Genomic DNA, 13,042 nt, shown 5'->3' with positions numbered 1-13,042 from the left:
TAGTACGTACAAGTTCAGACGGTGGGCTTATTAACACTAATAAATGCGTCGTTCGCCTGGAAGAAGGCTGTCACGGTAAAGTTTCGCACATTCCTTTCTATTAGCTGACAATGTCGATTTAACATAATTGAAACCAGGTCTTGCCACAAGGTGGACGAACCTACCTTACTGAAATAAATGTATAAAGATAAATGCAGGAAATTTGCGTAATTGTCGTGCGACGTAGTTAGTACGTCGAATCGTATTACACATTTACTCTATCTAAAGAACGGAGACTATTAAAAAGTGTGTCAAGGCGAAATAAATAAATATCCTTGTTATCACCGACGTTGATATGTTTATTAATACGTTTCGCAATATATTGTTTTACTGGCACGAATGAGTCTACAGTGATCGGGACCTCAATTCTTATACAACTAAAAATTTCGGCTCGCTATCATCCTATGAATCGAATACGTAAACGACAGAACGTGAGTAAAGAGCGAAAAAAGTTTGCGACTTACCGATCTCATATGGAAGTTCCCTTTAATCCAACAAACGGCACTAAACAGGAGCTGTAACGGGATTGCCACAGGTCGATATCACAATCGTAATCCTACGTAAGTCGCACAATCGCAACGTTTTCCACACGGAACAAAACGCACTCAGTATTATTTTACGACACACGTGGCGCTAGCAAATAGATGTCACGCGCTATCGCGGTTTCACCATTTCACGAAACACTCGACGACGATCCTCGCTTTCACTCCAAGGGCTTATTTCCCTTCGTGATTCGAGAAACTGTGCCCCGTGAAACTTGTAAAATCCTCGTGTCCGTCGCCGACCGTTCGACACGTGGTTGTCTAACGAGTTCAAGCGTCACCCGGCCAGAAACACGTACGCTCCTATACTCCGTTACGTAACACTGGAATTCTTCCAACAGATTGAGCAGGTTCCATTCCTTGGTACACGTGAACTTACTCGATCTTCGAAAGGGAAAAATAAAGCAACACTTCACTCGGTAGTTCGCCTAGTTCCCTTTTGTCAACGTGTCACCGTTCGATGCGAGCGCGCGTTTCGGTTGAATTAGTAGAAATGGAAATACAATTACTATGCAATGGAATACAAACATCGTCTCGAGGTCGGAGTGAATGTGTATGGCGTGAGAATTTCGATTGATAGAACGGCGACGCTGGCGACTTTTTTGATCCCTATTGTAAAGCAAAATCCGTTAGGTTGAGCCAAATCAAGTTCACGTGTACTTAAGAAATATTCCAAATTATTTTTCTCGAAAATAAGCCCTTCATTTTCTCACGTAGAATAACCAAATTCTTGTACCGTCGATTTCTGCTCGCAATGTATATATACAGAGTATCTTACGTAAAAAGTTTGAAGCTACTTATTTAGAAATTAATGAAGATGTCAACGTCACTGTTGCTACAGTCGAGTGGCATGGGGTCTTACTGTGCAACCAATTTTTTTAGTGTATCTTCTGTTAGGAAGACGAGAGTCTTACTAACTAAACGAACGAAACGACGCTGCCGATTAAATCAATTCTCGATCCATCCCGATGGAAACTCTCGACAATCTCCCTCGAATGGAAACTAATGACAAGGTGGGCTGATCGTGAACGTAACCGAGTCAGGATTCCCCAAGACCGTTGCTAACACGACGAGGGATAGGAAAGCGCAGGGATAGGAAGACGCATACATCCTATCTGTTCGATACATGCGTTTCACGAACACGTACAATCGACGGTACATATATAAATAACCTAATCTAACCCAGACCTATTCCTTCGACTAACCTTCGATTTACGTCGAAGATCAGTTCCTCAAAATATCCGTGTAAATCGAGAAAAAAGAACGTTACTTTTTAATTCAAGTACTTCCATCGGACCCGCGAGTAACTCGAGGCATGCAAAGAATATTCTTTTTCCCCAACGAAAAAAAATTCAGATCCGAAGGGGTTAAGCCAGTTTCGAGAGGGGTTGTAAAGCGATATTCTTGTTGGGTGCAAGCCGCTAAATGGGTTTCTCTTACGAGGTACGGGGTCTGTTCACTGCAGACCCAATTGACCAGAACTCTTACCTGGATGAAAAATCTCGAATAACAAGTAAAAGATAAAAATTGATGTCTAATTTGTTCGATAAAAATTGGAGTCTGGTTTGTAATATAATTAATTAATATTTCACGTTAAAATAAAATTAGAGGAAGCGGATGTTAGAGGAAGTAGATTTAGCCGTTTGGGTCAGACGCGTCTGACGGTAGAAGTAGATTTAGCTGTTTGGGTCAGGCACGTCTGACGCTAGAAGTAGATTTGGTTTACCTACTACTACGTACACGTTTACTTCTACTACTATACTATCTTACTATCTATAGTATAGTATACTTACTATACTATCAGCTTCGTAGTACGAATCTATTTACTTGCCGAATACCATCCTTCTTCAGAACCTAGCTATGAAAAATTCATTTTTCATCCTACAATAAACGCGTGAAAATTCAGCTAAAGTTACACGTAGCAAACGAACCAATCGGCACCCAAATTCTTCCAATTCAACTATATCAATACATGACACGAGACTTTGTTTTCAACGAGAATGATCAATTATTGGATGATGCTTCAGCCCTTTCGCTGCAAACGATCAATGTATGATTAACCCTTTGCCAATTACGGATGCCTTCTATACCTATATACCGAAGTAAAAAGATGAATACTACTATGCTTTTCCCAAATATTTAAATCTCACGGCAATATCCTATCCATAAGTGGGCCATGGTTCGTACAGTTCCCCTCGAGGACTCACAACCGATTATCGTCGCGTGTAAAATAAAAACAAACACGTTTTCCATCTCACAATGAATGTGCGTCTAAGGTCTATCACCCGAAAAGAATTCCTCCAAGTTGTGAATCGGTGGCACCCTGGAGTCAAGGACGCTACTGTTCTTGGCACCCTGCGGTATCTCCGAAGTCACTATATTTGTACCGTTGACTGTACGTGGCTATTGAACGATGGCTGGATATATAATCGGTCTGGGTAATTACGTATGCGTTCGACGGAACAAGAAGAGAAACAGAGACGAGCTCTGGCGTGCTCGATGAGATCGAGGGATCCGGATTGGGGAGATTCCCGGATCGGCGGCGCGATCCCGCTGCATGAAAGTACCACTGGCCACCTCAGTTTGCGAATCACGCGGGTGGAAGAGAGAAAGAGAGAGAATTGTGAGAGGGCAAGGTAGAATACGTGTACGATACGCAGCTCGTATAGAGGAAGAAAGAAATTGCGTCAAACGGAGCGTGAGATCGCGTAAGAGGTCCGCGCACGACTATCGACGCCAGGTGACGGGTGATTAGAATAAGGTCTTATCAGCGTGAGCGTGCACGAGGTACTGAACCGCGGTACGGGATATCCAGTGCCTTGGCCCCTCTTTTGCCGTACAGAAGAAGTGGAGGGACAGACAGGTGCTCCAGCTTCTGTCTGCCCGCCTGTCTGCCCGCTTGTCCCGAACGCGTTTGACTCCAACCTTTAGGCTACGTTCACACTCCATCTAGGACGATCATACGCGATTACCGAGTGCGTTTGAACGATGCGTTTGGTCATCGAATTAAACCTATTTTCGTTTATACTAAAAATACGAATCATTCCATTTCATAATAAATGGAACGTTTAAATTTAATAGCATTAAAAAAAATGATAGCCTATTCATCGGTTAATCAATCTTCTCTGAATGTAAACAACTGTTAATTACATCCTGATTCAATGTACACATATTTCATCTTATCGAGAAATCGGTAAATGACCCCCGATAGAATTTAGTTACGCGGAAAATCCGCATTTAATACGCTACGATGCGCGAGCAACTCTTGCGTATGGTAATTTTGATAATTATGCGATCGGTCGTTGCATTTCAATGTCAAAGGATCAACGATTCAACATTCAATTTCTCGTGTTTCTTAATAGAAATCCTGTTGGATATTACTAACGAACGTGCATCTTATTTCCATATCCTTAGTCGACTGTGAAATTAAAGCGGCCTAGAAACGGTCCTTTCGCAAGAGAATATTCATACGTACTTCTATACTAATCTTGTATCGTGTCACTTGGTAGCAAATATTCTTTTTGTTATCCACGCTGGAGAAAATCTTACGTGCGAGAAGCATTGACCAAGTTCTTCCTTGCCTTTTATGCAACTGTACAAACTTTTACCAGATAATAAAGCATCCTTTTGTTATGCAGGATGTTCTTTTGAACAGTTTCAAAGCTCTTACTTCTCATATATTGGCCCTCTTCTAGCTCGGGTACCTCGGGATTGCTTCATTGCCTTTTATGCAACTGTACAGATTTTTAGCAGATATAAAGCATCCTTTTGATATTTTGATATGATGTTCTTTTGAACATTCTCAAAGCTCTTACTTCTCGTCTATTGGGGCCCACTGGGCTCCCCTATAGCTCGGGTACCTCGGGGTTGCTAAGCCCGTACTATAGCTTAATAAAACACCGCTACAGCCCCTGAGGACTAATGATTCGCAATCCAGTTCGATATTGGCTCTATCAACGGGATGCAGAGAGTAGAAGAACTGATACGCTGAGGTGTCGATTGTCTTTCTCTCGAATCAGACCCGGCAAGAGTTTATAGGAATTTCGTTTGACGAGATGAATCAGAGATGCAAATAATATGGAAAGATTAATCAGTAATAAATACACAAAAATTATTATACATTATTCTCCTTTCACGAAATACCTACTTAAACAGGCTATGAAAGATGATATGAGATGATGATCTCACCTGAAAATAAGGGTAGAAAACTATTAATGAAAACATTGACTCAGAACACTCTAAATAATAACATACTGAATAATCAAACAATCGACTCCTAATCCTATCGCAGATTCGCTTATCTGATTCCACAAGTGGACAATACTTCTTTTAATCTATAGCAACAATGTTTTAAATACCATGTACATTCACGCACACATTTTCATCCACCCTACTAAATATTAATACAATTCCTACTAAATTCCGAGACTGTTGAATATTAAGAAAATATATATTATTTTAATGTATGATAAGAGATTTTTCTTTAAAAAACTGGTGATTAATGCCCTGTTTTGGACAACGCACTGCCATCTGTAGGGATACAAACATAACATGATAAGATTAGATGGCATTACAGACGACGTCGTCTGTAGTGGCATAATCATCTGACGTTTCCGTCGAAAACTTTTTTGTTTGTATTTACCGGAGCAGGTGCGAAGACGGCCTCTCGTGAAGGATTATATTAAAGATGTTCATAGGAAGATAGCATCAGACAAAATGAATAAAAATATGAATTCACCGTCTAAGCTTACGGAGTTCGCCCCGTTAAGCCCCGAAGAGAGTCAACCTGTCGTTGCTTCCTTATTTTCCAAGTTCTTCAACTTCACTAGAAGTAAGATATTCTCTTCTATATCATGTTTGAATGTTATGGAAAATGTTGTGTCTGTAGTTAAAAAGTATTATTCATGGTTCACTCGATATCTGTTAGTGTATTTGTCATTAATATATAGCGAAAGTATTTAGGAAACAACAAAGTCCTTGCGCTGTATAGTATTTAATGTTTAGGTGCTCAAAACGTTGATGATTCTACAGTGTCTTCTAGTAATGAGAAACAAAGCTCCTCTGATTCAGAGTCATGGAAACAATCTGAAAGCACAGAGGAAACACCGGAGGATGATAGCTCTAGCGTAATGAACTTTCCATTAGATACTCACGAAGGCAGAAGTTTACCGAATGTCTTGAAACGTATTAGTAACATTGTAGCTCAGAAAAGTAATGTAAGTCATCTTTTACTTGTTCTATAGATATTAGTATAAACTATACATCATTCAATCATATTTGAGATCCTCTGAATAGTTGAATAATGAAGTATATCGGTGGTCTATTGTATATATTATATTATTACTCTCCAAATATAGAACTTACGCTCTTACAAAGACTCTCAATTAAGAAGCTATTGGATGCCAGACAGTGTAAGCAAGCAATGCTACGAATGTGGAGAAAGATTTACAACATTTCGCAGAAGACATCACTGTCGTGTTTGTGGTCAAATATTTTGTTCAAAGTGTTGCTCTGATCAGATCACTGGAAAAATCATGGGATGCACTGGTAGGAAAATATCGGATGCATATTCATTATTATTTATTGCTTGGATGTGTAATGATAACTAAACTTTGGTTAAAGGGGATCTTAGAGTTTGTACATATTGTTGCAAAGTAGTTTTATCCTATTTACAATCGTCGGATATGAGGAGCGATCTGTCAGCAGATTTAAAAGCATTGCAGGAAGACCTTCAAGTTAAATATGGAAGCGATCCACCACCTACTACACAAAAATGTGAGAATGAAACTGTAGAGGATGAAACTTCTATCTGTAGAAAACCAAGCGTGGGATACATGGAAGAAAAATATGCTACAGGAAGGTATAATTTTTTTATCCAATTTGTCTTTTTAACAAATTTCGTGCTCTATATATATGCTGGAATTTACAAAAAAAAAAAAAAAACTATTTTTCCAGATCAGCAAATAGTTACTTAACGTCTCAGGAGCGTTCTCTAGCCTTACAAAACTCAGCTTCTTTAAGAATGGTTTACGAAGAGTTATTTAGATCGAGCCAAGCGATTCTTTTACAAACGCACAGAATTAGACTGAAAAGTTATCACAACTGCTTTTTAGCTAGCGAATTAGTGAATTGGATGATAGCACAAAATAAAGCAGCTACTCGGTACGAATAGAATAGAAAAACGAGACGTGCATTATGATAAAATATTAAATCATGATGGTTTTTTAGTGTGCAGGCTACTGCTATAGGGCAGGCATTGCTAGAAGCAGGTTTTATCGAACCAGTCATTGCCGACAACGTGTTTAGCGATACAACATCTATATTCAAACCAGTCAAATTATCTCATATACAAAGTATAGACTTGAGTGAAACTCAAACTACATGCGACGCACAAGAACCTGCATGGGTGAAAACAATTCCACAGCATGATTCGACAACTGGTAATATTTACTATAATATTTTATATGAGAAGACATACATCTATGCAAATTAATTTCAGATTCTGAAAGTGAAACAAAACCTTCGAATTCGGTGCAACAAACTACTGGGCGTTTACCATCATCTAGTTCAAGTTTTTATTTAGATTTAAATTTAGAATCGTCTACCGTTACGTTAAAAAGACCTACATCGGAGGATTTAACTACGATTTCTGTAGATAGTAGCGATGGTGTAATCGAACAAAAGGAAGCCACAGTAACATCACATACATGTAATTTTAAAATTGCTGATGATCTTCTGAACGACACACTACAGGTACAAGAATTTAAAGAAAGAAATGGTTGGCACAAACCGTCAAACCTTAGAACTGTATTAGGCGAACTACATGCGTACGAGTGTTTAACGTAAGTACTACGCATATATATTAATGAAAATAATGGCAATTTATACTAACATACACGTAATTATAGATCCGCGTATAAGCAACACGAAGATTCGTTAATTAAGCAACTTCTTAATAAAGAAGGCTTGTCGCAAACTTGGTCAGAAATAATACTTCCTATTGCCCATCAAATTGTCGACTTTGTTAGGCCAGACTTAAATCATAATGTCGATGATCTGGATATTCGACAATATGTTCAAATAAAAAAATGTCCAGGCGGTAATAGAGACGACTGTGAGATCGTATCCGGTGTCGTTTGCACCAAAAACGTTGCCCACAGGGGAATGAATGCGATGATAGCTCATCCAAAAATACTGTTACTTCAGTGTGGGCTTATGTATCAACGCGTCGAAGGAAAACTATTGAGCTTAGAACCAGTAATGTTACAAGTACGAACAAAATTTATTAACTCGCGAGCGATGTCAGCAGCTTGTATCGTAACGAAAATATTTAATTCACAGGAGAATCAGTATTTAGGTCACACAGTTGCTAGGATTACCGCTCTTGGTCCAGATGTTGTACTCGTACATCGATCTGTATCGAGATTAGCACAGGACAGACTCAGAGAATGTGGCGTAACACTTGTTTTGAATGTAAAACTTAGTGTTTTGGAAAGAGTCGCACGATGCACGGGTGCTAATATTGTCAATACCATCGACGCGCACATACGTGTAAGGTATATGCTCGGTACATGCAAAAAGTTTTACTTGCGAAATTTCTCATGCGAAAAAAGTGAGTAATCGAAGATTCTGATATGTTGTTTTTATATTTGTGGTATAGAACTTGGCGATTCTTTCAGATGGAGTTAAAACATTGATGTATTTCGAGGGATGTGCAAATCCACATCTGGGGTCTACGATCTTATTACGAGGCGGTCCTCAAGCAGAATTGAAGAAAGTGAAAAATGTCACTTCGATGATGATTTTCGCTGCTTACTCATGGCGTCTTGAAAAGTCATTTCTTATGGATGAATTTGCAAGGCCGCCGTCTCCCAAAGACAATTCATTTTTGGATGAAACATCGAATAAAGATTCTACAGATTTTGAAGAAACTAATAAAGTATTGCACGCCAAAACAAGCGAAGAAAACGATCCGGGAGATTGTGGAGATAGCATGGAAATTTTGAGAGTATCAAAAGTTCAAACAGATTCTGGAAGTACATCGAGCGATAAGCAAAGCATAGAACTGGAGTTTCCAGCTAATAGAAGTACACCTCTGAAAGATAAACTAACAGATCAAACTTACTATACCGAAAATAGGTTAAGTTCGAACTCGGTTAAACAAATATCCTCCATGTTAACCGAAGATTCCGATCCTTACGACACTTTAAAATTATTCAAGTCTAAAACTAAGTCTTCCGTGATTGATTCAAGAAGTTCCGAGAATTGTTCAACGAGTAAAACATCTAATAGTAACGATAGTCTAAATAGTACTTCTGGACTTGGTACAGACTGCAGCAAAGATCAAAATAGCACCATGGAATTGTTTAGCGGTAAAGGTAGTGAAAAGGCAAACAAAGAAATTGAAGAAGAAACGGAGAAGCCAAAAGTAAAAGATAAAGTCCCTTCAGAGGAGAAACGTATTTACGGAGAATCTATTAGCGATCAGAGCGATCCTCTGCATCAGTATTTAAACGAAGATGATGAAGACGTTTTCAATCGAACTAGTCCAAACGGTCAGCATTTAAGCGTCGCTGATTTACCACTATTAAATAAATTTAAGAAAGCGCTGGAGGGAACTATACTAACTGTCTCGCCTTATTTAAAGTTTTCCATACCGTACTTGGAAACCGAAACAGGTAGGAATTGCGTGTTGCGAAGTTTCTTTCCGAGGGAAATCTACTATTCTGACCAATTCTTGGACAAAGTGAAAGAGGTTAAAACGAGCAGCGCGTCCGTAGATCAGAGCGGGATAGAAAATCCATTGATGAAGTTAAAACTAAAGCCTCGGCATCCGTTTGTTCAAGCAAGGTTAACCACGGATGTAGACAGTCGTGAAGTACAAACTTTATTAGCGAATTTTAGAGCGTGTGGCAGCCGACTATACCCAACGAATAACGTTTTATCGGAGAAACAACAAATTCTAATGCAGACTGAAGTTAACGATCAAACGCCTACGTGGCCTGATTGTTTAGATCCAGCTAGTCATCAGCGCCTATCTGTGTCGTTTTGCAGCTTTTCGCATACTGGTAACGATACACCAGCGTTCTGCGTGAATCCGTGGGTCGTTAATATGGATTTGTATGGAAGAAACGACATAGCGCTCGGACGTTTTTTAGAACGTTACTGCTTAACGTCCGAGTACAAGTGTCCAGCTCAGGCCTGTCGAGCACAAATTGCTCATCACGTTCGACGATTCGCTCACGACGGTGGGTGCATACATATCAATTTAAATGAAATGAACTCCGAGCCGTTCGCCCAAGAAGACACGAATCAAATTCTGATGTGGAGCAAATGCATGAGATGTAAAAGCGTTTCTCCCGTAGTACCGATGTCAGACGACACCTGGTCGCTGTCCTTTGCCAAATACTTGGAATTACGTTTCCACGGGAGTGCTTACGTCAGACGTGGCACGGACACTTGTCAGCATTTGCTTCATCACGATCATTATCAATACTTCACCAAGAAAAACATGCTGGCCGTGTTCAAGTATACGAAGATATCGCAATGGGAGATTTCCCTGCCGCCGCCTCTGATAAACATTATCTACGATCCGAAACAACACGCAGACGTGATCGAAGAGATGAAGAGCTTGGCGTTAAAGGGCGACGAAGTTTTTTCTATGATACGAGAGAAGATAACGACTTTGCAAATGGATATGGATAGCGTAAACGCTGCCAAGCAGCAATTAACCAAAGATCAGCAGTATTTCAAGAACAAAATAGATGAGATTCAACTGAAATTAACGTCGCCGACATTAGAAAATAAGAAGCTCGAAGGGAAGGTGTCGGAGAAACAGGTCCAAGCTTTAATGTTCAGAATCGAAGACGGGATTGTGATACTAAAACGATTGATATCGGAAGTTGTGTTCACATGGAACGTGAAGATTTTAGAAATGTCCGTGAAAAAGAAGGACGAACGACCACGACGGTTTACCGAACGATCGTTAACGGCTGGAAGCAACAGTATCATCGACACGGATGGGTATATCACAGAAGATACCGCATCGGAATCTCAAATCGAAGATTTGAGCCCTATGTCGGCGGATTACAATGCCATCGACGCTATCACAGCTGCGCAAAATGATATACAAGGGACGGAAGGCGTAGAAAGTTCAGACAACGAAATCTTAGAATATAATAATCCTGAGGACATCGTCGTCATTCAGGGATCCCCGAGAATGCATCAGAGGTCGCATTCCGACGTGTTGCCCCTCACTGTGGAAGATATGCCGGATAAGAAAAAAAAGAAGAAAACTATTTTATCGCAATTATTGCCTTCCGTCCCTGTAACACAACCGATACCGAATCCTTTGGGATCTTTGGAGCATCATTTGTTACCTCTTGGGTAGGATATTTTTCTATCACAGAGAAAACGCATAATAATCATATTTGTTAATTACTCTACGTACAAAGATATTTCCATTTTACAGATCGGTCGTACCGATAGTGGTGTTCGAATCGGAACCTTCATCTATAATTGCACACGCGCTGGACTCGCACGACTATAAACACGCGTTACACGAGTTAATGCGAACGACGAAGGGGCCAGATTTGAATCCTAGCCCATTGAACAAGCGCAAATTCCCCGAAAATAAAGAGAGTCTTCCCGACCTGATGCAATCCGGAGAATTTAAGCGTCCGTCCGTTTTATCGTTTTTCAGAGGGAATAGCCCGAACCCAGCGAGTCCCATAGACTCCGATAAGGGTGTCTCGAATATGGATTTCAGTGCTCAAAGTCTGGCAACGACGTCAGAGCCGACAGACGAAGATAAGAAAGCTACGAAGCAGCAAAATTATATCGAGGTTCAGTTTAACGACGCGACCACCAATTTCTATTGTAGAATATATTATGCTGCGCAGTTCGCTGCTCTCAGAGACAGCGTTTTAACGTTCGGAGAGGATGGATTCACAAGGAGCATGAGTCGAAGCGTGCAATGGGCCGCGAGGGGTGGAAAGAGTGGGAGCGCTTTTTGTAAAAGTCGAGGTAAATAATTATCATATGATACGGGAAATTATATTAGGTTGTCCCAAACTGTTGGTATAGCCTAATATACTTTTCGTTACAGTGGTATGAATTTTTTTCATAATATTTGAACCCTCTCTTTACAGACGACAGGTTCATCATAAAAGAGATGTCTAGAATAGAGATGCAAATATTTCTCGATTTTGCACCAAATTACTTTTCGTATATGGAGAAATGTCAACAAACTAAACAACCGACATTGTTAGGAAAGATAGTCGGTGTTTACAGAGTATCGTTTAAAAATAATACGACAAATGCCGCGCTTCGCACTAGCGTGCTTGTGATGGAGAATTTATTTTATAATAGAACGATAACGGACAAATTCGATTTGAAAGGTTCGGTGAGAAATCGGCTAGTAAATCCCGTCGACACGTGTCACGAAGGAGAACTAGTGCTGCTCGATGAAAATTTATTGAACAGTTAGTATCGTGTCAAGCTTCCATCAGACACGTTATTTTTAGGGTTCCCATCATTCACCTGAGTCTATTTTGTTCAGACAGCTTGTTTAATCGTGATTAAAAAGACCCAGGTGCATGATGTACAGTTAATATTTTTCATACCGAACTTACGAACCGATAACAAGATAAATTGCATTTTTAGTGAGCTGCGATTCGCCCCTATACATTAGATCGCATTCTAAAGCAGTTTTAAACAGAGCCATTGAACAAGACACGAAGTTCCTGGCTGATAATTCTGTAATGGATTATTCGTTGCTGGTTGGTTTGGAGCCAAATTCCGATGAACTCGTATTAGGTATAATCGGTAAGTTGCACGATCATTTTTCCAAAGGCACGAAATGTCTTTTTTTTAAATTATATCGTGTTTGTAGATTACATACGAACATTCACATGGGACAAGAAATTAGAAACGATGGTAAAAAAATCAGGCATATTGGGTGGTCAAGGAAAATTACCAACGATAATATCACCAGAAGAATATCGAGCCCGTTTCATAGCAGCTATGCATCGATACTTCTTACCTGTACCGGACAGATGGTCCGGTTTAGGTAAAGGTGTTGAAACGTAAAAGACATAATTTCCGAAAAATGAAATTTTCAATTTTTCACAGATATTCTATACCGAAAACATTGTACATATATTTTCTATGCAATTGACTCACACGTAGCGAACAGTGTTGCGTATAGAGATACGTACTGTATATTAATATTTTATGAAATTACCAGTAGATTGCAGCATTTTGTAACGAAGTGATGAAAATAAGTTAACTTTGTCATGTCGCGACGTTCCATTGTATAGTTTCAATCCTTTAATTTATGCTACGATAAATATTTAAATCACGTCATTTCTGTTTATACTCATCAACACATTAATTGTTGTATTACATGTATATACTAAGTTTATAATAAACTTTACAAACAAATCTCTATTTAAGCTCAA

At 39.5% G+C, this 13,042-nt stretch overlaps 1 protein-coding gene across 1 annotated transcript; it reads left to right on the top strand.

Annotated features, from left to right (window-relative positions):
• The first annotated feature begins 5,161 nt into the window (after positions 1-5,161).
• Positions 5,162-13,025, top strand: LOC128895817 (1-phosphatidylinositol 3-phosphate 5-kinase). The gene is made up of 14 exons (XM_054158746.1): positions 5,162-5,412; positions 5,586-5,797; positions 5,939-6,128; positions 6,204-6,441; positions 6,537-6,743; positions 6,810-7,021; positions 7,081-7,423; positions 7,490-7,850; positions 7,923-8,193; positions 8,261-10,967; positions 11,053-11,606; positions 11,732-12,064; positions 12,246-12,407; positions 12,475-13,025. The coding sequence occupies exons 1-14, from the start codon at positions 5,298-5,300 to the stop codon at positions 12,669-12,671; spliced, it is 6,102 nt and encodes a 2,033-aa protein (XP_054014721.1). The 5' UTR covers positions 5,162-5,297; the 3' UTR covers positions 12,672-13,025.
• The last annotated feature ends 17 nt before the right edge of the window (positions 13,026-13,042 follow it).

Source organism: Hylaeus anthracinus, unplaced genomic scaffold, assembly GCF_026225885.1.
Source record: "Hylaeus anthracinus isolate JK02 unplaced genomic scaffold, UHH_iyHylAnth1.0_haploid 5, whole genome shotgun sequence".
In the NCBI taxonomy this organism is placed as follows: domain Eukaryota; kingdom Metazoa; phylum Arthropoda; class Insecta; order Hymenoptera; family Colletidae; genus Hylaeus; species Hylaeus anthracinus.
The sequence above is the reverse complement of the archived record's forward strand: the minus strand, read 5'-3'. Positions and strand labels throughout refer to the sequence as shown.